We start from the raw sequence: 23,264 nt of genomic DNA on the forward strand, positions 1-23,264 counted from the left end.
GGTAGAATGAGAGACAGGTTAATAATATGCAACAGAAAATGAGATATTTCCTCAACCTATTTTTGATGTTTGATATCCATGATTCTGTATCCTTTAAGTAAACAGAATTTTTCCATTTTACTCAGGAGTTCAAGAATGTTGACTTAGACATATAATTTAAAGTGCTTCATACTTTTATTTCCAAAGAAACTATATTTTAAATGTTTCACTGAAGGATCTGAAGATTTATTAGTAAGACAAGTACGCTGAAAATCTTTTTCCCATCAACAGTTAAGAAAATGTAGAAAGATATTTATCACAGGAAAATATCCCCAAGAAATGTACATTAGGCTGTGATTAATGCGGAAAGTGTGTTTCTTTAGAAACTCCAGATGAGATCTTCATGGCTGTGGGGCTACTTTCTCAGCACAGGCACATTCTCACAGCTCCCATATTGTAAACTGGTTTATTTCCCGGCTATCAATTCCCCATTCTGTTCCCTGGATCCAGAGACTTTTCTTTTCTAAGCTTAAACTGAGTCTTTCCAGAGCTGGGCCCTCCTTCTTCCTACTCACCTTAGCCCCTTTGTTTTTCACTCGATCTCCGTCTCCTGTGTGGTAGCAGCTATCCTCTTCCTGAGGGGCACTCTGCACTTCTTTCTGCACACAGGGTCCACTGTTTGCCCTGACACTTTCCATGCCTTCTGTTGGAACCTTCTATTTGCACTCCACAGAGGGCAGCTTTTCGTTCAGACTGTGAGGACCAAAGAACAGCCTCCCTAAAATGCCCCTGCAGTATTTACCCCTGAGGCCTTTGCTGTTAGGTTGATCCCTATCTTTATTTTCAGTTCTAGAATGCTTCATCTCAATGTGCCCCACAAGTAGATCAAATCAGGGGAAGGCAGGACACAAAGCTCAGAGACATGGCAGGAAGGGGTGGGGATGGGCCAGTCAACGTCCTGTGTGGCAAAGGCTTGTTGTTCTTTATAGTGTTTTTTTCCCCAACTGTATTGAAATATAATTGACAAAATTGTAAGATATTCAAAGTGTACAATGTGATGATTTGATACATGTGTACATTGTGAAAGGATCACCACCATCTAGTTAATTAACACATCTATCACCTCACATATTTATCTTTTTTTTTTTTTTGGTGAGAACATTTAAGTTCTACCCTCTTAGCAAATTTCAATTTGCTAATAACAATAGTGTTATCAACTATAGTCATCATGTTATTCATTAGATCCTCAGATCTTTCTTACTCATCTTACAACTGAAAATTTATATCCTTTTATCAAACTCTCCCTATCTCCCCCACCTCCCAGTCCCTGGTAACCACTTTTCTACTCTCTGTTTCTAGGAGTTTGACTTTTTTATTTTTTTAAGATTCCACATATAAGTGATACCATGTAGTATTTCTTTGTCTGGCTTATTTCACTTAGCATAATGCCCTCCAGGTTCATGTTGCCACAAATGGCGGAATTTCCTTATTTTTTAAAGCTCAATAATATTCCATTGCATACATCTACTACATTTTCTTTACCCATTCATCTGTCAATGGACACTCACGTGGTTTCCATACCTTAGCTATTGTGAATAGTGCTGCAGTGAACACGGGAGTACAGATATCTTTTTGAGATAATGGTTTTGTTTCCTTTGGATATATACCCAGAAGTGGGACTGCTGGGTCCTACAGGATTGCTGGGTCATATGGTAGTTCTATTTTTAATTTTTTGAGGAACAACCATAATATTTTTCATAATGGCTATACCAATTTACATTCCCACCAACCGTGCAGTGCACAAGGGTTCCCTTTTCTCCACATCCTTGCTAGCATTTGTTATCTCTTGTCTTTTTGATACTAGTCATCCTAACAGGTGTGACGTACTATCTCATTGTGGTTTTGATTTGTTTTTCCCTGATGATCAGCGATGTTGAGCACTTTTTCACATGTTGGCCATTTGTACGTCTTCTTTGGAAAAATGTCAATTCAGGTCCTTTGCCCATTTTTAAATTGAATTATTTGGTTTTTTTGCTATTGAGTTGTATGAGTTCTTTATATATATTTTGGATAGTAACCTCTTATTGGATATGTGGTTTGCAAATATTTTCTCCCATTCTATAGGTTGTCTTTTCATTATGTTGAGAGTTTCCTTTGCTGTGCAGAAGCTTTTTAGTTTGATGTAGTCCCACTTATTTATTTTTGCTTTTGGAGTTAGATCCAAAAAATCATTGCCAAGACTGATGCCAAGAAGCTTACCACCTATGTTTTCTTCTAGGAGTTTTATGGTTTCAGGTCTTACATTCAAGTCTTTAATCCGTTTTGAGTTAATTTTTGTGTATGGTGTAAGATGGTAGTCTTGTTTCATTCTTTTGCATGTGTCTGTCCAGTTTTCCCAACACAATTTATTGAAGAGACTTTCCCCATTGTATATTCTTGGCTCCTTTGTTGAAAATCAGTTGAATATATATGCATGGATTTATTTCTGGGCTCTCTACTCTGTTCCATCCATCTATGTATCTGTTTTTATGCCAATACTATGCTGTTTTGATTACTATAGCTTTGTAAGATAGTTTTAAATCAGGAAACACAATGCCTCCAGCTTTGTTCTTCTTTGTCAAGATTGCTTTGGCTATTTGGGGGTCTTTTGTGGTTCCACACAAATTTTAGGATTTTTTCTATTTCTATGAAAAATGCCATTGGAATTTTGATAAGGATTGCATTGACTCTATAGATCACTTTGGGTAGTATGGGCATTTTAACAATATTAAGTCTTCTGATCCATGAACATGTGACATCTTTCCATTTGTTCGTGTCTTCTTCAATTTCTTTCATCAAAGGGTTGTAGTTTCAGTATACAGATCCTTCACCTCCTTGTTTAAATTTATTCCTAAGTATTTTATTCTTTTTGATGCTCCTATAGCATTTTTAATTGATCTGAATTTTGAAATGGGGCAAAGAGAGAGACGGACTTCATGGGTCACTTCACCTCAAACGATCATATGGGTCCCACATCTGAGAACTTTCTCCGAATTCTAAGAATTACCACCTTAGTTTGATCTAAAGGGCAAGCTCCACTCAAATCTCACCTACTTAGACTCAAGTCGCACTTGCAAACACCCATGCTGGAGGAAAAGCAATGTGCCAGCTTCTCAGCTCTGAACCATGAGGAATCCTAGGTTACCCTGGCAATAAGGCAGAAAACTGCCAAGAGCCTGACCAGCAAAGTAGAAAAGAGGCCAAAGAAAGCCCAACCTAATTTATAAAATAAACAACACTATTAGAGATCATACAATGAAATAGTTATAAAGTTAATAAAAACTCTGGAAGGAAATTTCATGACTCCATAATCTTCTAAAAACAAGTCCTCTACGTTGTAAAGCATAAGCTACAAATTAAAATTGGAGAGTGCTCAAATTAATGAGGTTTACATCCAAACGGTATTTACAAACAGGCCTTTTGTGAATGTAATTCTTCCTTGGACCTGTATTTTGTGTAGTTCTGACTCTTTGCTCTCATGAGTCTGACATATTGCAGGATTACTCCCCAATTTTGTTTCATCATCACTCTTTTATTGTTGAATATCAATTACATTTTAATATTACCATTGTATTTTTTTACCATATATCTCCATCTGATCATGCTTTATCATCATCACTCCTTTTAAAACCGGTACCAGGAATATACTTTTAATAAGACAGGATTTTGAAAACAGAAAATGACAACCAGGAGACAGAGCGCTTTGACAGTGAGCCTAGTTTCATGCATTAAAACAAAGTAACTAAAAAAGGGAGTTTAAGTGGCATTTTACATTTTATGTTTTCAGTTTTTAAATATTTTTAACAATTACTCTACCCAGAATTCCCAAATTGTCCACAAACACCATAGGTCCAATTAGCTTATTTTCAAAAGCATCTTTTCAATAAAGACACCAGCAAAGAAATAAAAAAGGCAACACTCGAAATATGTACTCCAACCCCATTTTGGAGGCATTTAGTGAACAAGAGTCTCGCTTGCATGGTAAGCAGGCTGATCACACTTGGCCCAGAATTCCTGAATAATGATGATTTGCCTCCAGAATTTCCCTTATGGTTTCGCACTGTTCCATTTATACACACAGCATTCCAGAACCAATACTAATCCAGCAGCATTTTTCAAGTAATGGAGATTTATATTTTTCAGATACAATCTATGCATAATACCATGATTAAGGTAGAGCTGGGGAAATGAAAGCTTAACAGAACTTGTCTGAAACATAATTGAGAGTCTGCATGAAAGCAAGAAGATCATAGAAATATTTAGTATTGAGTCTGTCTCTGTTAAGTACTTTCAAAAGAAAAGCATTTAATATGAAAAGGGAAGCTGAATTCTTGATTTTTGTTCTGAAAATTTTCACTCCTAAAATATTGGACAAACATGGGAAAAAATTGTTAAATTCCTTCCCATGTAAAACATTTGTCATCCATTCAAAGTTTCTTACACTTCATTTCTTTACCAAAAATCGTGTGATGTCTGATCCATGCTTTGATGCTAGAGATTGTCTTCTCACCTGGCTTCTTTCCTTGGCTTGTCTGGCAGTTCTCTAAAAGGTAAAAAATATGCACGTGTACACGTTAGGAAAAAAGTACGGACTACAGAAATTCAAAATTTTGTATTCTGTTAGTCTGGAAAATCTACATTATCACCACACCCATTTCCTAGTGCTTTGCCATTCGGGGGGGTTACCAAACCACAAGCAGAGGACCCTGCTAAGTCCTCTGGTAAGTGCCCTGAGGCCCTAGGTTCACTTAGGACCAGATGCTGAGGAGAAAACACACAGCTTTGGGGGATGTCTTGCTACCCGGTGAGACCATGAATCCCTCATCTGGGGACTAGGGGAGGCCATGATTCTCCACATCCAAGTGGGAACTTGTGAGGCATCTTGGGATTTCCCAGAGTGCAGTGTGTGCAAGGCCTGCCTGCTTCCTGTTCTCTGAGCTCAGAAGCCATTCCCAACCCAACAGCTGAACCAGTGTAGAAAAACAAAATGAGATAGACCATAACTGGATTCTTTTGCTGCTCCCACAAATAAAATTTTTCATAAGAATCTGAAAAAGTGATTACAGAGGGGCAGCATTTTCTTTTGCTATATCTTAATTCTCTTACAGGTCTTGAATGTGCTAATAATTTGCACAGCTGAGAAATCAGATAACTTTTTTCCCAATTAAGTCCATGCACATGTGAAGTGATCAAGGTGGAAGGGGTGAGGAGAGAAAAGAGGGTTAAAACTAAAAACAAAAAACCGAAAAACTCTGCCTATATGACATGATCCCATTTATGTAAAAATTATGTTTATGAAGAAACTGAGGAATCTAAAATATTAAAACAAGGCTAAGAAATTGCTCATACAATATGAACATTGGCAAAGGATCTGAAGAGTTCTGAAAGTGTAAATACAATTGATTAGCATTTTTAAAAACATCAGGGTCTGCAGTAAACAAAATAATGGCAGGCCGTTCTTCTCCCACCCCATCAGCACTAATTAGTGCAGTTAAATGGGCAGTCTTGCTCACTGATGGGGTGACAGGGGCATAACTGAGTACAATCCTTTGGAAAACAGCTTGGAGATAAATTCCTATAGTCTCAAAAATATCCAAACACTTGACTCAGTGATTTTACATCTAAGAATCTATCTTAAGGAACGAACCTCAAATGTAAAAAACAGTTTGTATACCAAAAAATGTGCTTGGTGGTATTATGTATAAGAACAAAGAAATGTAAACAATTTCAATGTTCATCAATCTGGGAATGGCTACATAAACTATGTAGAGATCTACTCAATGGACTAATATGCAGCCATTTTAGATGATAAACATTATGAATGCTTATCATGGCAACATGGGAAAATGCTTAAATCTTGCCATAAGTGAAAAAACAGTTGGATACAAAGTTGCATATTGAGTATACCCTTCTTTCTAAGGTTATCTCAACAGGTAGATCCTACTACCCTTTGCTGAACTGCCTGATAAAATTTCACCCTAGTTGATTATACTATGTCATTTTTTTCCTTGTGCTTTAAACAGCAGGTAATTGCTCAAAGATGTGCCAAGGTGAATAGGTTCATTCTTTGGCCAGCAGTGCCATGTTCACATGTTGAACTGAATTGGTCCTAGAGATAATTTAGTAATGTTCTCAGATATTTCAGGACATATTTAGCTGCAGATGCAAACATATGTCACTGCCCCAATAAATTCAACTTCTTCTAGTTTGAGGGTCTGGTCTCTTCCAGACTGTGCAATATGTAAGTTGTATTCATTTTCTTCGGTGGTGGTGAAAATCTCCTGGTCCTAGAATGAATTAAAAAGGAAGCAGTTTTTCTTCCATCTGTGACTGAGAACTAACTTACATAGGCCTCAAGAGGAAACACAAGTGTTAGGTGATGAAAGGAATAAAATGCATCTCAGATCCCAGACCAGGGATATAGATTCATCCACGTGACCTTCCACACTTGTATGCACAATCTGCAATGTGATGTCTCAGGATGGAGTCAAATGTGTCTGCGAGCCTCACTGACCTCTTTGTGACAGACTGTGCAGAGGGTCTGCAGGTTGTCCAGGGAGCACTGTCCTCCTCCACTGGACACTGGCTTGATGTGGTCCACCTGCCAGAAATGCCCTTCCCCTGGGTTTCTTATCATTTCATTAAGCTGCAGTAAGAACACAAGATCAGCAATTTTCAACATACACTGTGGTTTTGCATTGTGCAATTATGTTTATACAGCAAAATCACTGAGAAGAATACATTAGGATGGCTTTTTATAGCTTTTATCTTGAGTGGGAAAATCCCCCTAGGTAGTAATTTGAAAGCAATAAAATATGTTTCTTAAAAATTTTTTCCCTTACCTAACCCATTTTGAAAAAGTTAAAAGCAAGTATAAAATACCAAGACTCCTGACAGATTGGGAAAAATCAGTTGCTTCTGCACCTTTGAGCTAGTTTATATAGTCACCAAAACAAAACTGAGAAAAGAATAAGAACAGATTAGAAATTAAAAACTTCTGAATATCACTGACTCAAACAATCTTTAATTGTTGACCTTAAATGCATTTGTTACTATACCAATGACAGTTTAATATTAATAGCTATCACCTGGAACTTTTATGCTATTCACTTGGGAAAATGCCAAGTTACATAGACTGGAATGAAATTTCTAGAACAAACCTCTGTAACTTGCATATTTGGAATAAACAAAGATGTCCATTTAAAGAAGCCAGTATTTAGGCTAGTCCATATATACATCTTATATTTAGCCAATAATGACCTACATTAAAATAGGATGTATTTTAGGTAGTAAAACCAGCTCACAGCACAGCAGTGTAGTTGTTTAAATATCACAAAGATGAGTGTGAAGGTTCTTTACGTTTCCCTAGTCTTGGACAAGGAAGGAGTTACAATCAACTTGATGGGTGCTGGCCACGAGAGCCTGTGACGTAGTTCTGAAGCACTTTTAAGGAAGTGTCAGACCCAGCGACAGCACAGGGACCTGATCAACAGTGTCTGGACCAAGGAGAGCCCCAAGAGGCAGCCAATTGGGGCAGTAAGCTTTGTCCAGCTGAACTTTGTTACAGACTGACTGACTTTCTCTTCTGTACTGAACTTCCCAACTTCTGTTAGAAGATATATATTGATTTTTATTTTTGAGGTTGGCATTGTTAGAAGCAACTACAGATGGCAGTCTTGTGCATCAAGCAAATGGCATATTTTTAGGAAAAAATCCATTTTGGTTCTGCCTTTTGTAACCAATTGTTTTGTGCCGAGCAGTCTCCACTCTGATAGACTTTATGATCCAGAAGCTTCTTTATTCTTCCTAGTAATTCTATGGCAAATCACTTGCGGTCGGTCTTCAACACCCTAAATTCACCTCTTGAAAGAATGACTCCCTCTCTGACTGGTCCTCCCCTATCTGAGCCCTGTGGTGCTCCTTATCCTCTGAGCTCTTTTGTTTTAGGTGTATATACTATGTTACTTCTGCATTCCTGGACAGACTGCTTTCAAGATGTCCTTGAGTCATTTCATTGTGTGTCTTCTGGAAGCCTCCACACTGAGGCAGCAGAAAGTAACTGGAGTCTGGCTGACACCTCTCGGATGGGTGCAACATGTCCCTCACCAATTAAACCAAAGATCTTTCAGGAACTCTGAATGTCATTAGGGAAATAGTGTATTTCCCTAGCTCTCAAAGTCACACTAATTCATCTTTGCAGACATGCTTACTAATTAATTCTGTCATAATTCAGCAATACTAGGTAAATAGAAATATATGATTTGACTAACTGGCAGGACTTTATTCAATATTTCAGTGGACAGAGAGTAGCTCAGTAGTGTTTTTTTTAAATTAAGCACACTACAAAATTACACATATTGTTCTCGTGTGAAATTTAGAACTGAGTAGATCACAACATTAGAAACCCAACTGAGTTTTGGAAATCAAAGTGAATATTGATAATAGTGTGCTAAGAATACTGCTGTTTTCATAAATTACATTTTACAGTGGGATCGACATATATGTTTCCTTCTCATTGTAATGAGCTACATTTTTGGGGTTTAGCTGTTTTCCTCTTGTCATTCAGTATTAACATCATGGGGCCGGCCCTGTGGCTTAGCGGTTAAGTGCGCGCGTTCTGCTGCTGGTGGCCCGGGTTCAGATCCCAGGCGCGCACAGACGCACCGCTTTTCCGGCCATGCTGAGGCTGCGTCCCACATACAGCAACTAGAAGGATGTGCAGCTATGACGTACAACTATCTACTGGGGCTTTGGGGGAAATAAAGAAATAAATAAATAAACAGTATTAACATCATGAAAAGTAGAACAACCAGACCATAGGTGTCCTTAATGCAATGTACCATCTGTTAAGATCTCTTCCCAAAATAATCTAATCAGAATCTAATTAAACTTCTAGATCTTATTTAGGAGATCAGGGGGATAGAGAAACATGTCAAACAGCACCATGAGGATACAGGGAGACAAATCCAGAATATGGGAAATCCTACAGGCAAATGTTATAGTTTTTTAATGGTATACAAAAAGGGATGAGGTATATTACAGATTAAATGGAGCATAAGAGGCATAATGAGCAAATGTAATGTGTGGGTCATATTTTGACACTAATTAGAACAAAGCAACTGTAAAAAGACATTTTTGAGACAATCTGGGAAACTAAACTTATTGGACTTATGGACTTATAATTAAGGAATTATAATTGTGTGGCAGTGATAATGGGCATTGGGGTATGAGATTATATTTAAAAGAAAGAAAGAGAAAGAGAGGGAAGAAGAAAGTCTTTATCTGTGAGAGATACATAATGAAAGTATTTAAGGGTGAAATAAAATGCTCTCTGGAATTTGCTTCAAAATAATTCCAGGAGAAAAAAAAAAAATCAAGGTGAAGGGCAAATGAAAATGAAGGCAAAATGTTGATAACTGTTCAAGTTGGGTGATGCATATATGAGTTCATTATTCTTTCTACTTTTGTATATATATTTGAAAATTTTCCTATTAAAAAGTTAAAAAAAAAGAAAGATAGTGAGTCAATATTCATCACTCAGTACAATGCTGCCTTCTATCTGTCACACGATTATAATTTACCTGTTCTAATGAGAGCTTTGAAGTCCAGGTAGTATCCAGAAGATCCTTCCTCTGACTTTTAGGGGCATCTCTCAGACGTAAAAAGAGTTCTTGTGCATTCAGATTACATAGCTGACACACACCATGTTCAACTTCAAACACCTGGGCTCGCAGGTAACTATTATTAGATCGAATCCAAAACTCCTCTTGACATTTCAGAGAGCAAAACCGTGAATCCCAAGCGTTTGCTTTACACTCTTGCTTAGTTTGGCAAGTGGGTTGCTGACAGTGAAGGCAAAGTGGATTTCCTTCATTATCCACAGCTTGCAAATAGCCTTTGGATGTAGAAGGCTTCACAGTGAGATTAGCTTGGGCTGTGCAGGGATTTAGAAATGGGACACAGGCTCCATCTTTAAGAAACTTTCTAGAATTGAACAAAACATTGATTAGGTAACTAATGAACACTGACTTTAGTGTAAATAGTCATTACTTCATATAAAGGTCTTCAAGTGTCTATATTGATAAACAGTAAACAGAGGGCCCAGAGATTCTGTGATTCACTGTGGAAAGAAAGAGCTGTAGTCAGCACTCTACATTCTATGCCAAGTAAAAGAAAGAATGGTGTGTTAAAAAAATTAACTTGAATACAAATATGTTGCCTCTCTTGAGAATTTACATGTCTTCAAGTTAATCGGACTTTGAGACATCTGGAGAAGTTGGAAAATGAGAAGTTAGAAAATGCTTTTTCAGGTTGGGAAAGGACAGGCTAATGTAAAAGCCTAACTGAAGTTAGTGGCTACCATGCTCTCTAAATGTGTTGGGTCACACACCTCATTAGGACAGAGAGGCCATTACTAAGGCTCCCACAAACACTTTCTTCTGGCTTCTGCTGACCTACAGGACACAGAGTCTTCACCTCCATAAAGTGACAGAGCCAAGGAGCTAACAGTGTTGACAGGAATGAGAAGACTTGCTAAATATGTGCCTCCTACAGGTGAACTTGGAGTTGATAGAATTAAAATTAGAAATGAAACATGATAGGACATGAGCTCAATTTGTTAGAATAAAAGGAAAAGGTACATTACTCAATTATGCTGAGAAGTCCTACCTGGGAATTACAGCAGCTACTTTGCCTATTTTCCGTGGCTGTTTGTTCGAAGTGTTAAAAGAAAAACTTATGACAGAGAAACCTCAAGACTGGGGAGCAGGGCCCGGATTTGACCTCAGGTCTCCTAGCATCTAGTGGCCTAGGGCAGGTCACTTGGTCTACCTGGTCTCAGGGTCCCTCCTCATCTCTAATTTCTAAGGTGAGGAATCACGTGCCTCACACGGTTGCTCGGGGGGTTGAAGAGCTACTATATTGTGAAAGCGCTTTCTAACCTGTAAAGTGGCCACACAAAGGTAAAGTAATATTACAAAAAAGAATACATAATTTTAAAGGAGTAGTCTTCATACTACTATATCCTACTAGGAAATAAAACCTTACTCTGTAGAGGAGTCCCACGGCCTGGACTCCTTTGTGATCAGACGGACACGGCCCCCGTCATTCTTCACCTTCTCCATCGAGGCTACTGCAACATCTTCTTTGGTTATATATCTAAAACAATTACATGATAAGTAGATTTCCTCTCTCCTATAAGAGTTTCTCTATTTCATGTTCACACTACTCCTTGCAAAACCAAGAGGAGAACAAACAAGATAGCAGTCTATTCATTGTGCTAATGCTTAAGTTAGGGAATGAATTTTCTCCCTTTACATGGGTTTCCACATGTGGGAAACACATCTCTTTGTTCTAAATTAGTTTTCTCAAGATTTATTTTTCTAAGAAATTCAAGAGTCATTCAATATCCCTTGGACCAATTTTCACTTAGGGGAAAAGAGGAGTGGATGTAGGAATAAAAAATGATCAAATCCATGCACACTGACAGCCTTCAGTAAACAGCTTGCCAAGCTGTGCAGAAAATCTCTAATTGCATTTTTACCTCCCTCTTGGCCTTCTCTTCAAGGATCCTCAAATCACCTTAATCAGTTATAACAGTGTATCAGCAAATTCGGCTGAAGTGATTCTCTTTTTAGTTAACCAGGCTCAATCACATCTTCTATAATCTCAAGGTTGTTTCCATTATTATCAGTGCATACAGGGTTTATGGAATCTTCCACTGAAATAAAGCCACTCTTGATGTGGGATTCAGAACCTTATTACACAACACTATCATTACCCCACAATGGTTTAGGGACTGGAAGTAAAGAGGAAAGTTATTCCAGTTAAAGGTGACGGGGGAATTTAAGTAGGTGAAATGCAATTACCCAATTAATTCCTTCTAATTAGTGTGTCCCAGTTTCTCTGGTAGTTTACACCTATTGTAGTATTTTTTTTAATTAGTTTAAACATGGATTTCTTCATATTTTCAAGTACTTCTTCATTTGGTAGCTTGATAATAAAATTAAAGTTAAATCACAATGGAATTGTGCAATTGTAGGTAAAATTTTACAAATTTGATTTTGTTATTAAAATAGATTTAATAATTAACAGATTTTCTTTTTATAAACTATTTTATTAATTTTTTGATTAGGTGATACATGCACATATTTCAAAATTCAAAAGGCAAGCAATAGTGTATTTGGTGAAGAATAAGTTTCCCTTCCATTCCCATCCTTCTTTTCCCCCTTCTCCAAAGCTACCTCTATTGCCAGTTTTTAATATATCCTTTTAGCAATAGTTTATTTTTTCTGTGAATAGGCTATACATTTATTTATTTATCTCTGTATTTTTATTGACATATAACTCACATACCATAAACTTACCATTTTTTTTTTTCGTGAAGAAGATCAGCCCTGAGCTAACATCCATGCCAATCCTCCTCTTTTTGCTAAGGAAGACTGGCCCTGAGCTAACATCCGTGCCGATCTTCCTCCACTTTATGTGGGACGCCACCACAGCATGGCCTGACAAGCGGTGCATCGGTGCGCGCCCAGGATCCAAACCCCGGCCGCCAGTAGCGGAGCACACGCACTTAACCACTACGTCACGGGGCCGGCCCCAAACTTACCATTTTAAAGTTTACAATTCAGCGCATTTTAGTATATTCACAAGGTTGTACAACCATCATCACTATCTAATTCCAGAACATTTTCATCACCCCTCAAAAAACCTGTACTCATTGGCAGTTACTCCCCATTATACTTTTTATTTTTAAAAACAAATGGCAGCATAACATACACACTAACCTTCAGCTCGCTCTTTTTGCTTGAACATACATCTCAGAGATCTTTCCATATCAGTACACATAGGGTTGCCCTATTTTTCTAATGGTTGCATGTTGTTCCATTATTTGGATAAACCATATAATATATCTAACCAGTCTCTGATTAATGGGCCTTTAGGTTGTTCCAGTCTCTGCTATCACAAACAATGCTGTAACAAATATCCCTATACATGATATCTTCTACACATGAAGTACATAGAATAAATTCCCAGAAGTAGAATTGCCGAGTCAAAGGTCTTGGGTGCTTTAAATTTGGATAGATTTGGACACATGGCTCTCCTTTGGGTTTGCACCAATATATCAGTCCAGCAGCAATGAATGAATGAGAGTACCTGTTTCCTCACACTTGCACTAGCACACAGTTAGTCAGTTAAAAACATCTCTGCTAATGGTGATAGGTATCTCATTATAGCTTTAAATTTGCATTTCTCTTATTAAGAGGAAGGGTGACTATCTTTTCATATATTTGAATTTCTACTTGTGTGTCTTTCTTAAAGCAAAAAAGAATCAGAGTGAATTCTTTGAGAATTCTCTAACTTGTCCTTTTAGATCCTAAACTTTCCCTCTCCCCCGTTTCTTCAACCATTTTATTCCCTTGACAAAAGCACTTTGCTAAAGTATTTCAGTGGATTCTAAACGAACTCAAAAGCTTCCTAGCTTTGAGGGGCAAGGGGATATTAAGCCTTGCCTCAGGTATTATTCAATGTTTAAAAGCTTAGAAACCTACTTCAGTACTTTAGAAGATGCTGAGAAATCTATTCAGAGATTTAAGAACTAAAAATAACCTTTCCTACAAGAAGTTTAAGCACAATTTTTTGGAAACCACAGGAAACAGATCAATCAATCCCAAAGCGGATTGTTGACAACTTTTCAAATGTAGTTGTGAGTTACCAATATTTAATTTTCTATTGAGGTTTGCTAGGAAGTTCATGTAAGTAAACCAACTCTCAAAAGGATTACGATAAATCTCAATTTTGACAAGTAGGGAAGGGAGAATGTCGTCTACTAAAGTAACTCCTGGATGGGGACGCGAGTGGAGGATGGCAAGTTTTGCAGGAGGAGTGTATGTTGGAAAGTGGCCCACACCCATGAAAACAGTGCTGAGCTCTAGGTTGCTGACTTGTTTTGGAGATCAGCTGTGGCTAGAGGATAAATAGTTGGCGTCCTAAACCCAACAAGGCTCCAACTGAATCAGGCCTGCCTCTGACAAATGGCAACTCACTCAGGCACTGAAACAATGGCTGGTGATCTTGGCTTCCATTCACATTTAAGAGTGAGCTACTCAAAAGATGACTACAAACTCTAAGCTTGGATGGGGCCTGCAAACTGGTGGACATCACTGGAGGATAACCTGGTTGGAGATCTAGCTGTTGCTTTTGGGAGAATTCCTAAAAATCAGTGTCTATGTGTCTTTATTCTGGGGCCATTCCATTTTTTTCAGAGATGAATCCTCTAATCTCCTGCCTGGGAAGTAAAATGTGGCTGCTGGTATTCTGGAAGCTGAGCAAAGAAAGGGGTCTGGGGAGTGTCCATTTCTAACGTGATGCCTCTCCCTTCATCTCCACGGAGCCTGGTGTTTTCAAGACTGGCACCTCTCTGGTTCAGTTTCTCTAGAAAGTAAACTGGTAGGACAGTGGAAGGGAAAGGCATCCAGGGTCTAAGTGCTCCTCATATAGACTTCCAATCAACGCTATTGTGCAGCCCCATCTTTCACACCTGCTTTCAGAGAGACACAGTTATGCCAATTTACTGAGACTTACTTGGGTTCTACAGCAAGAATCAGCATGCGTCCTCAGAGTATCTCCCCTCTGCAAGTTTCCTTTTCATGGCTCTACCAGGTGAATTTCCCTGGAGCCCTCTCTCTCACTAATCAGTGACTAAGGTCTCTAGATCTACCTTCTTAACACCTGTCTTCATTCTCTTTCCTCCATTCCCATTGCTAATGCCTTAATATACGTTCTCATCTTTTTTTTTCCAGGTCTACTATAATAGTCTTTTAAGTTGTGTGGTAGGCAGAATTTTAAAGATATCTCTCTAGGATTCCCGGTATTCAGTCAATCACTCATCTAGGTAATGCTGTAAAGGGACTTTGCAGATGTAATTAAGGTTACTAATCAGCTGACCTTAAGATAGGGAGTGATGCCAAGCATGAGAAGGATTTGACACTCCATTGCTGGCCTGAGACGTAGGGGCCCATGTACTTGAACTAGAAAGAAGCCTCTAGGAGCTAAGGGCAGCCCCCAGCTGACAGCCAGCAAGGAAACCTAAGTCCCACAACCACAAGGAACTGAACTCTATCAACAACCTGAATAAGCATGAAAATGGATTCTTCCCAGACTATCAATAAGAGCCCAGCTGGCCGACATCTTGATTTCAGCCTTATAAAATCCAGAGCAGAGAAACCAGTAGAGTCAACTCAGACTTCTCACTTATATAATAAATTTCTGGAGTTTTTTTTCTTTTCTTTCTTTTTTTAAGAAAAATTTCTCTTGTTTTAAGCTGCTAAGTTTGTGGTGATTTGTTATGGCAGCAATAGAAAACTAACACAACTTGTCTCCCCACTTCAAGGCTTGCCCTTTCAATCTAATCTTCCAACTGCTGCCGGAGTCAGCACTTAAAAATACAAATCCAATTATTGATTCTGCTGCTTGTTAACACAAGTTTTATCTTTAATATATCATCTACATATAATTTTATAACTAAAACTGTATGTCAGACTTTGGTTTGTATCGATTTTACAGCTTTTGATTTTACACTTGATCAGCCATCTTTCTCAGGTGGTTCTTTAAGTGGTCATCCTTGTCTGATGGATAAGAAACAATGGGACATGTCTAGAAATGGCTGGAGTGGGCTGTGAATTCAGTTAAGAAGGGAATTATGATCATACAAAGAGAAGCCCAGTACTTCAACTAAGACTGTGGTTATAAAAATGAGAAAATGGAGAGGACTGGAAGAAGTGTTGAGAAAAATAAAATAGGCACCATGCTTTTTGTTATATGTGTGGGTGTCTATGCACGTGTAGGGGTGTGTGTGTGTATGTATATGTATAAATACACACATATATTTTAAATGTATTTTTTACATAAGGTAATACATGCTTGTGGAAAAAACTGAACCAGTACAGAAGAGTTTAGGCAAGAGTCCAAAACTGGCAGCTCATGGATAAATCCAACTAGTCAAAGGGCTTTATTTGACTCACACAGTATTTTATTTTTAAATCTGAATTTGAATGACTTTAGTTGGGTTATGCATTTTCTGATTTTCCATAGTTCCACCCCCCCACCCCATCCTTTCTAGTTTTATACCTGCTCATTCATTCATTTATGGTTCCTGCTTTGTTTTTAGTCATATGAATTTGTGATTCTGGCATAAAGTATAAAGTCCCTACCATCTCCACAAATCCCCCAATCTTATGGTGTAGAGCAAGATTTCTCAACAGTGACATTATTGACAATTTATCATTATTTGACATTTTGAAACAGATAATTCTTTGTTTGGGAGTGCAGTCCTGTTCATTGTAGGATAGTTAGCAGTATCCCAGGCCTCTAGCCACTAGATGTTCCCCAATTATATCCTCTAATCATAGCAAACTAAAATGTCTCCTAACATTGCCACCTTCGGGGGTAAAATTGCTCCCAGTTGAGAACCACTGTCCTAGCAAAACCTCTAGTAAGAGTTTATAAGGTATTCTTCCAGATACTTTCTATGTCAATAACAGCAATTACATACATTTGTGTCTCCATCCTTTTTTATACTTATTTTTACCCTTAATAACTTATCACAAGTATCATTCCTTGTTCTCACATATAAGTATACCATATGCCATATTTTGAAACAGCTGAAGAGATTTTTCACTGTATGAGGATATAATTTATTTGATAAACCACATCCCCTCACATGCCATTGATGGATTTTTTTCATCTGTGTGTATGCAAGAGGCTAGAGATCATAAAATGATGGGATGTGAGGATGAAGAGAGATTACAGGTGTATGGAGACAGCAAGAGCTACAGGGGCTTCTTCTGCCCATGTGGCTGTCTGGTCTGGTGCTTTGCGATCTCTTCTACAGCAAGAGTTGGGCAACAGAACAGCCGACTGCCTTTCCTGAGAATCTTTGCTTCGTGCTGAGAAAAGAGTCTACAGAGAATGGGGATTTGAGATTACGAAGGGGATACCTGAGTGAGGCAAAGATGATTATGATGCCAAAAAAGGAAAGTAAGTGTACAGAGATTAGGAAGAGACCTGTAATGATAAAGGCAAAACAGTTACAAACACGAGACACTTAGCCTTTCCTTTTATTTTGTTGCCAACCATGGGCACAATAACAGTTACCTCTCACTACTTACGTGTTGGTGCATCAAACAGAACCAGCTCCCCTGCTGCATGGCACCCAAGATTCACACCCCAGGAGTGCAGGGCAGATGGGACCCAAGGGCACTCTCCTGATGAGTAGGACTCATGGTGAGCAAGATCTAGACAACCTGACCTTTTCCAGCAGATCTGATCAAATCCACAAAATATCTAATTATGTTGCTATAAAATAAGCTGTCATTTTATGTATAATTTTCTCTTAACTCATCAGGATATCATTAGTGGTTACATAAAATGCCTCAGACTCTCCTGTAGAAATAACCATGACAAGTAATAAAATACAAAATAAAAAAAGAAAGACAACTCATACCTTTTGGTACTATTTTGTCTGGTTTGTTGCTTTGTGATCTCTTCCAGGGCAAGAACCGGGCTGCAGAACCGCTGCCCGCTTCTCCTGATTATCCTTTGCTTTATGGCAGTTAGACTACTCCATTCTCGAACAAACCTCAAAATCTAGCAGAAAATGAGACAATGAAAAGAGTGAACAGCTCACCAGGCATCTTCCTTTGAAAGTGAAGCTACTTATAACATCAGAAAACTGATGTTTTATTATATCCCCCAAATAGGCTTTTGAGTTTCACAATTTAAGGCTTTCTCCAATTTGATGCATTTTCACATCTTTATTATGAACTGTCTGTGGCCAATTCTGCAGAGGTCTCTTTCAGTCCAAAGGCTCTAAAGGCATATTTCAGGGCAGGCAGCATGTCCTTAATGCACAGAGGGACCAACAGCAATAACGTGCTCAGTGAGACCAAAAGAGGCCCGGAACATATCCCACCAGCGGCCGAGACAAAACTGGTCTTGGGGACAGCAGGCCTTGCAATGGTGACAGTGCAACATCTGAGAATCACTTTGCACCCGACTACCTAAGTTATCACAGGAAAATAGCCATCAGTAAATCCAGCACACTTTCACTAGGGTTACCATTGCTCTCACTAGTCAATTACACGTAACTGGCTATTTTCTGGGAATCTGACAATCAGGATTAGATGATACCTGAGAAAATAGCTCACTGCCACCTTTTCCTTTAAGCCAGGTGCAGCCGACCCGTGGGCAATGTCTGATTTCCACTCAAAGGGCAAAAATATAATCACTGTTTTCTTGTAAAAAGTGGTACACTGAGTGCTGGGTCAGCCCCTGCACACATTGACCCTTCTTAGCAGCAAAGGTAAATTGGCCACAGATCAGAATTAACGTCTCCCCGGCAGGTGCCTGGCCTGCAGCTGCACATTGGTGCTTCTGACAATGAACGGAGAGGCACCAAACACGGTCTCATCACTGCTCTCAGAATTTGTCATTGTCAGAACTGAACCTTCAAAGGTAAAATGTGATTCTGTCAGATACAAATATCACAGTTGCTAATCCTGTGAATGAGAAATTAAATGATGTGAGGATGATTCTATCCACAGAAACAGCAAGCCTAGGTGTGATCATTTGCCAAGAAAACAGACTTCACATTTATTCTTAGCACGAGGGTAATTCATAGGAACTGCCTGGACTGCTTGTAATGCAACCAGTGATGTGACTCTGCACCAGGCCACCAAGTACTCTGCTTTTATTAAACTCAAAATGGTCATTAAAATTACTCAACAAATTTTAATTTAAAACAAATGCATAGGGCTATTCTTACCAGGGAGCGATTTTGTTTCAGCTGAAAGCTTGCTGGTAAATCTTCCCACAGGTCTAATTTTATATCCAAAGGAATGAAATTACAGTTCATCTGGTTTCCATCCTGATTACAGATTAGGAAGGCATTATTAATCCCTTTTGTCTGTAGGCACTAGTAATTATTTTAAAAGTAAAGAATTGTTTTATGGCATAAAATGCCCAGTCTCCTAAAAGATAAACTGAGGTGGCACATTCTAGACGAGATTCCACCCACACAGCTCCCCTGAAAGGATGCTGAGTGGAGGAGGGACGAAGCTCTCCACTGTCCTCTGAATGCCTCCAATGCATTCACTCTTAAGGGTAAAAGATACCATGTAGAGGGGTGTGGTCAATCAAACACAAGGTTTAAACATGAAGTATTTCTTTTATAAAGGGGAAGAAGAATCTCGGCTTATAAAAATCTATTGTATCAACAACAGTTGAACCCATATTCTAATTCTCTCAGCCAAAAAGAAATGTTACAGTTCTCACCATCGCTTTGGAAAAAACACACAAAAGTGCTTACATATAGATTAAAAGTTGAGATATGCAATTGTTATTCTAATCTCGGATCTAGACTTGGGATTCTGGCTGAAATGAACAGTTCTTTAGAGTTATTCTCTTAATACGACACAGGATGCTAAACACCTGTACTGCTCTTCCCTTTAAGGGATGTTCTCATAGGCAGTGAACTACGGTTTTTATCCAAATTTCTACTTTTAGAGTTTACTTCAGCTCTTCTAAGGTAAAAAGGAAAGATTTCTTCTCAACTCGACTATATCTGTGAAAAGACCTGTTGCATTTCATCTGCTTAGTGTCTCATGTTTAGAAAATTAACTGAATAACATATTTTTTTGTGTGTGTGAAGAAGATCGGCCCTGAGCTAACATCTGCCAATCCTCCTCTTTTTGCTGAGGAAGACTGGCCTTGGGCTAACATCCACGCCCATCTTCCTCCACTTTATACGGGACGCCACCACAGCATGGCTTGCCAAGCAGTGCGTCGGTGTGCGCCCAGGATCCGAACCGGCGAACCCCAGGCCACCAAAGCGGAGCGCGCGCACTTAACTGCTTGCACCACTGGGCCAGCCCCAATTGAATAACATTTTATGATAAAGGGACATATAAGTATTTAGAATAGTCATAAAAATGCACTTGAGACTATTAAGAGAGATGTCAGGAATGTGAGGTGGCCCAGGCTACGTAGGCTGGTGGCAGAGCCAGAAGGTGAGTCAGCGAGGCTGTCACTGTGTTTGACTAGGCAGCAGGCACACTCTACCCTCTACCAGGAGTTTGCAGTTTCTCTCTTGTCTCCACCCAAAGGGGGAAAAACACTGATCAGATGATTTAGGATGCAGAGCTTTCACTGTACAGAGTAAAAAGTTCAAAGAGTTTAAGGGCTATTGAATTCCTATGGTGTGCTGTGCCTAGCGTCCGCCTTTTGGCTTCTTGACCTTCAAACCCATCTGGGGACCAGTTCTCTGTTACTCTCACGTGATGGTCTGGGAAGCATGGCCTGGAGCTCCCCCCACATGGAGGAGGGTGGCTCAGGCACTGACACCTGCCTCTAGATGAGCAGAGGAGTCCCTGGTGCTTCCCCACGTCTAGAGGTTCCACATGGTGGACTGGGGTCCAAGCCTCTAAGAGGCGCATTATTGACTGCCTGGCTTCATTCTTGGTGTCTGTTTCTTGGCTGTGGTCCATGATAGAGGTTGTGGTCCCATAATGGAGGCTGCTTAGGGCTTTTAGTATTCATAATCCTAGCCATCTCCTAATCTTCTAGCAATCTCTTCTGATCTTCAGTTAGAACTGAAAATTATTACATGGTACATCATCTGTCTATAACTATATCTGGTTTAGTAGAAAACATGTAACTGAGTTTGGGCAGCTCCAACATAAGCTATCCTTAAAAAAAGGCATTCTTGCAATAGAATGGCCCATGAGTTTAAAAAGTTACAAATATTATTTTATTATACTTATATAGATTAGAAATTTGAAACTGTAGATCAAACAAAAGTATCCATAATCACAGCAAATTTTTCCTCAAATGCTCACACTAGTTTATTTTGCCAAAATTCTCACATGGTCCCCAAGATCCTTTCAGGGGATCCACAAAATCAAAAGTGTTTTCATAATAATAGTAAAACAAGATTTGCCTTTTTCACTCTCATTCTGTCATGAATGTACGGTGAAGTTTTCGATGCATAGGCAAATATGAGAATCCCACTGTCTTCTATTAAGACTTTAGGGAAAATTGCTAAAAATGTAAAACAATGCCACTCTTCTCACTAAATATTTTGTTTTAGAAAATATTATTTTTTATAAAAATATGCTATTGATATAAATATGTATATTTACATTATTTCTACTCAAATAAATTAATAAATGAATATTTTTAAGTGTTTCCATTTTAATTTCAAGTACAGTAAATATCAGTAGATGTAACCCACATAAACAAAATGTTTGTTTTGGGGTCCTCAACCAATTTAGGAGTGTAAAGAGGTCCTAACACTAAAAAGTTTGCATACCACTAACCTAGGCTATGGCAGGAATCTGAGAGATGATATTATCAAAGCTTCATAGGGTTTACTCAACATGGATGGGCAGGCTCAGGCTTCCATAAAGACGCTACTGCTGCTGCTGCTACACATGATCGGTGCAGGAGCGAACATCTACTGACAGTTCCTTATGGCTAGGCTCTATGCTAAGTGCTTTACAGGAATTAGCCCATTTATCCTTGCAGCAACTCCTCTCCACATTTTACAGTTGAGGAAACTGAAGCACAGAGCAGGAAGTAATGTGTCCAAGACTGCACAGTGAGTAACAGATTTGAACCGAGGCACTCGGGCCCTGAGGTCTGTGTTCTTCACTGCTATGCTGTTTGCTTCTCTTTGTCTTCAGATTTAACATAGGAATTTGAGAATTAGCTTTAAGGAGGAAAAGAACTAGATGCCAATCTCTTTGTTAATAAAATTAAATATCTCCACTGAAACATGAAAAAAGAAAGGCTTTTGTATGTTTCCAGCTACAGAATCCACACGATGCCTACCTTACTATAGAGGTGGATCCGGTCAGTATTCTTACTTGCACAAAACATTATGGTGTCGTACACTGGCCAAGTGTCTGAACTCTTCAACTGTTCTAAAGAAGAAGAGAAAAGAGAATCTGAAGGCTTATCTACTCTTAGTCCAAAATAGCTTATTTTAATCTTCTACAGGTTAGAATGATGAAATAGCTGTATCAAATTTATCAACATATTTGACAAAGAACATGTATCTGGGCTTGAAATAAACCACCATGGTAGGCCATCTAAGAGCGTACTGGCTTGCATGGGAACCAGTTGCTTTGTACTTTTGCTAATGACTCAACAAGAAAGAAACAAATTCAGAATTAGCTGAAAAGACATGAGTTAGGCATAATGGAGAATTTCCTACTACCGAGAGTTATTGGTCTTGAAGGGGTCTCACATCGAGACTTTTGCTGGAGTGGATGTAAGCTGGACTGAGTGAGCACCATTTTAATCATCAGCAGCAGTACAGCTACATCAGGGCCACTTAAACCCTGATTCCCTGGGACCAGGTGTCTCACATCCACAAAGGAAATGAGTGGACAAGCTTCTTTTCTGATAATCTCTTTTTATTTATTCCTTCCTCAGTCCCACTGACCAATGAATTCTACAGGAGAGAGAGGGTTATCAAAACAGCTTTAAATGATAATTACAGTTATTACTTTTCAGGCACTTACAATGTGCCAGGCACTGTTCTAAGCACATATATTAACACCTCTCAGAAATAAGTAGCACGTTTTCCAAAGGAGGGAGCTGAGGCGCATTGACTCGCCCAAGGCCACACCACAGGTATGAGGACTTGGGCCCAGTAATCCGGCTCGAGCCTGTGCTCTTAACCTCGGCTGCAGTTCCTTAGTGACCTTTTCAAGCACTTTCCCAGATCTAAAATTCTATGATTTGTTTGCCATTCTACTTGGCAATGTCATCATATTTGTTTTTTTCTAATCAAGCCATTGGTCACTTTACAAATTTGGTTTGTGGATTATTCCCATATTTCATAAATTTAACAATGTACACTTTTTTCCCATACTTTAACACCTCTGCAACTGGCATGTCTTACAGTCAATAATCACGGCATTTCACAATCATTACTGGCCAGGCGGCAGCTGTGAAGCAGTTGTCATTGCCTGAGCACGCGTGAGCTTACTCATAACTACAATACTGTTGACACTTCAACACTACACTTGAGGTATGTGCACTGTTGTCACTACACGTGTTGAGTTTAATTATCATTAAAATGTGTTCAAATGTTTCACTATGATTTGTATTGAAATGAAAAGTTACCATGTATACCAAAAAAAAAAAAATTGGATACAGAGCATGAGAGCATAAATTTG

The 23,264-nt window shown here is 38.8% G+C and overlaps 1 protein-coding gene across 2 annotated transcripts in view; it reads right to left on the minus strand.

Annotated features, from left to right (window-relative positions):
* Positions 1 to 3,513: 3,513 nt before the first annotated feature.
* ZRANB3 (zinc finger RANBP2-type containing 3) overlaps positions 3,514 to 23,264 on the minus strand; it is a 240,023-nt gene continuing 220,272 nt past the window's right edge. For both annotated transcript variants that reach the window (XM_058548870.1, XM_058548871.1), the window contains 7 exons: positions 21,910 to 22,001; positions 18,845 to 18,946; positions 17,525 to 17,667; positions 11,065 to 11,175; positions 9,600 to 10,002; positions 6,533 to 6,664; positions 3,514 to 4,561 (listed from right to left, as the gene is read on the minus strand). In XM_058548870.1, the coding sequence (XP_058404853.1) occupies positions 4,463 to 4,561; positions 6,533 to 6,664; positions 9,600 to 10,002; positions 11,065 to 11,175; positions 17,525 to 17,667; positions 18,845 to 18,946; positions 21,910 to 22,001 (1,082 nt within the window). In that variant the 3' untranslated portion in view covers positions 3,514 to 4,462. The remainder of the gene's footprint in view (positions 4,562 to 6,532; positions 6,665 to 9,599; positions 10,003 to 11,064; positions 11,176 to 17,524; positions 17,668 to 18,844; positions 18,947 to 21,909; positions 22,002 to 23,264) is intronic.

This window comes from Diceros bicornis, chromosome 10 (assembly GCF_020826845.1).
Source record: "Diceros bicornis minor isolate mBicDic1 chromosome 10, mDicBic1.mat.cur, whole genome shotgun sequence".
Taxonomy (NCBI): domain Eukaryota; kingdom Metazoa; phylum Chordata; class Mammalia; order Perissodactyla; family Rhinocerotidae; genus Diceros; species Diceros bicornis.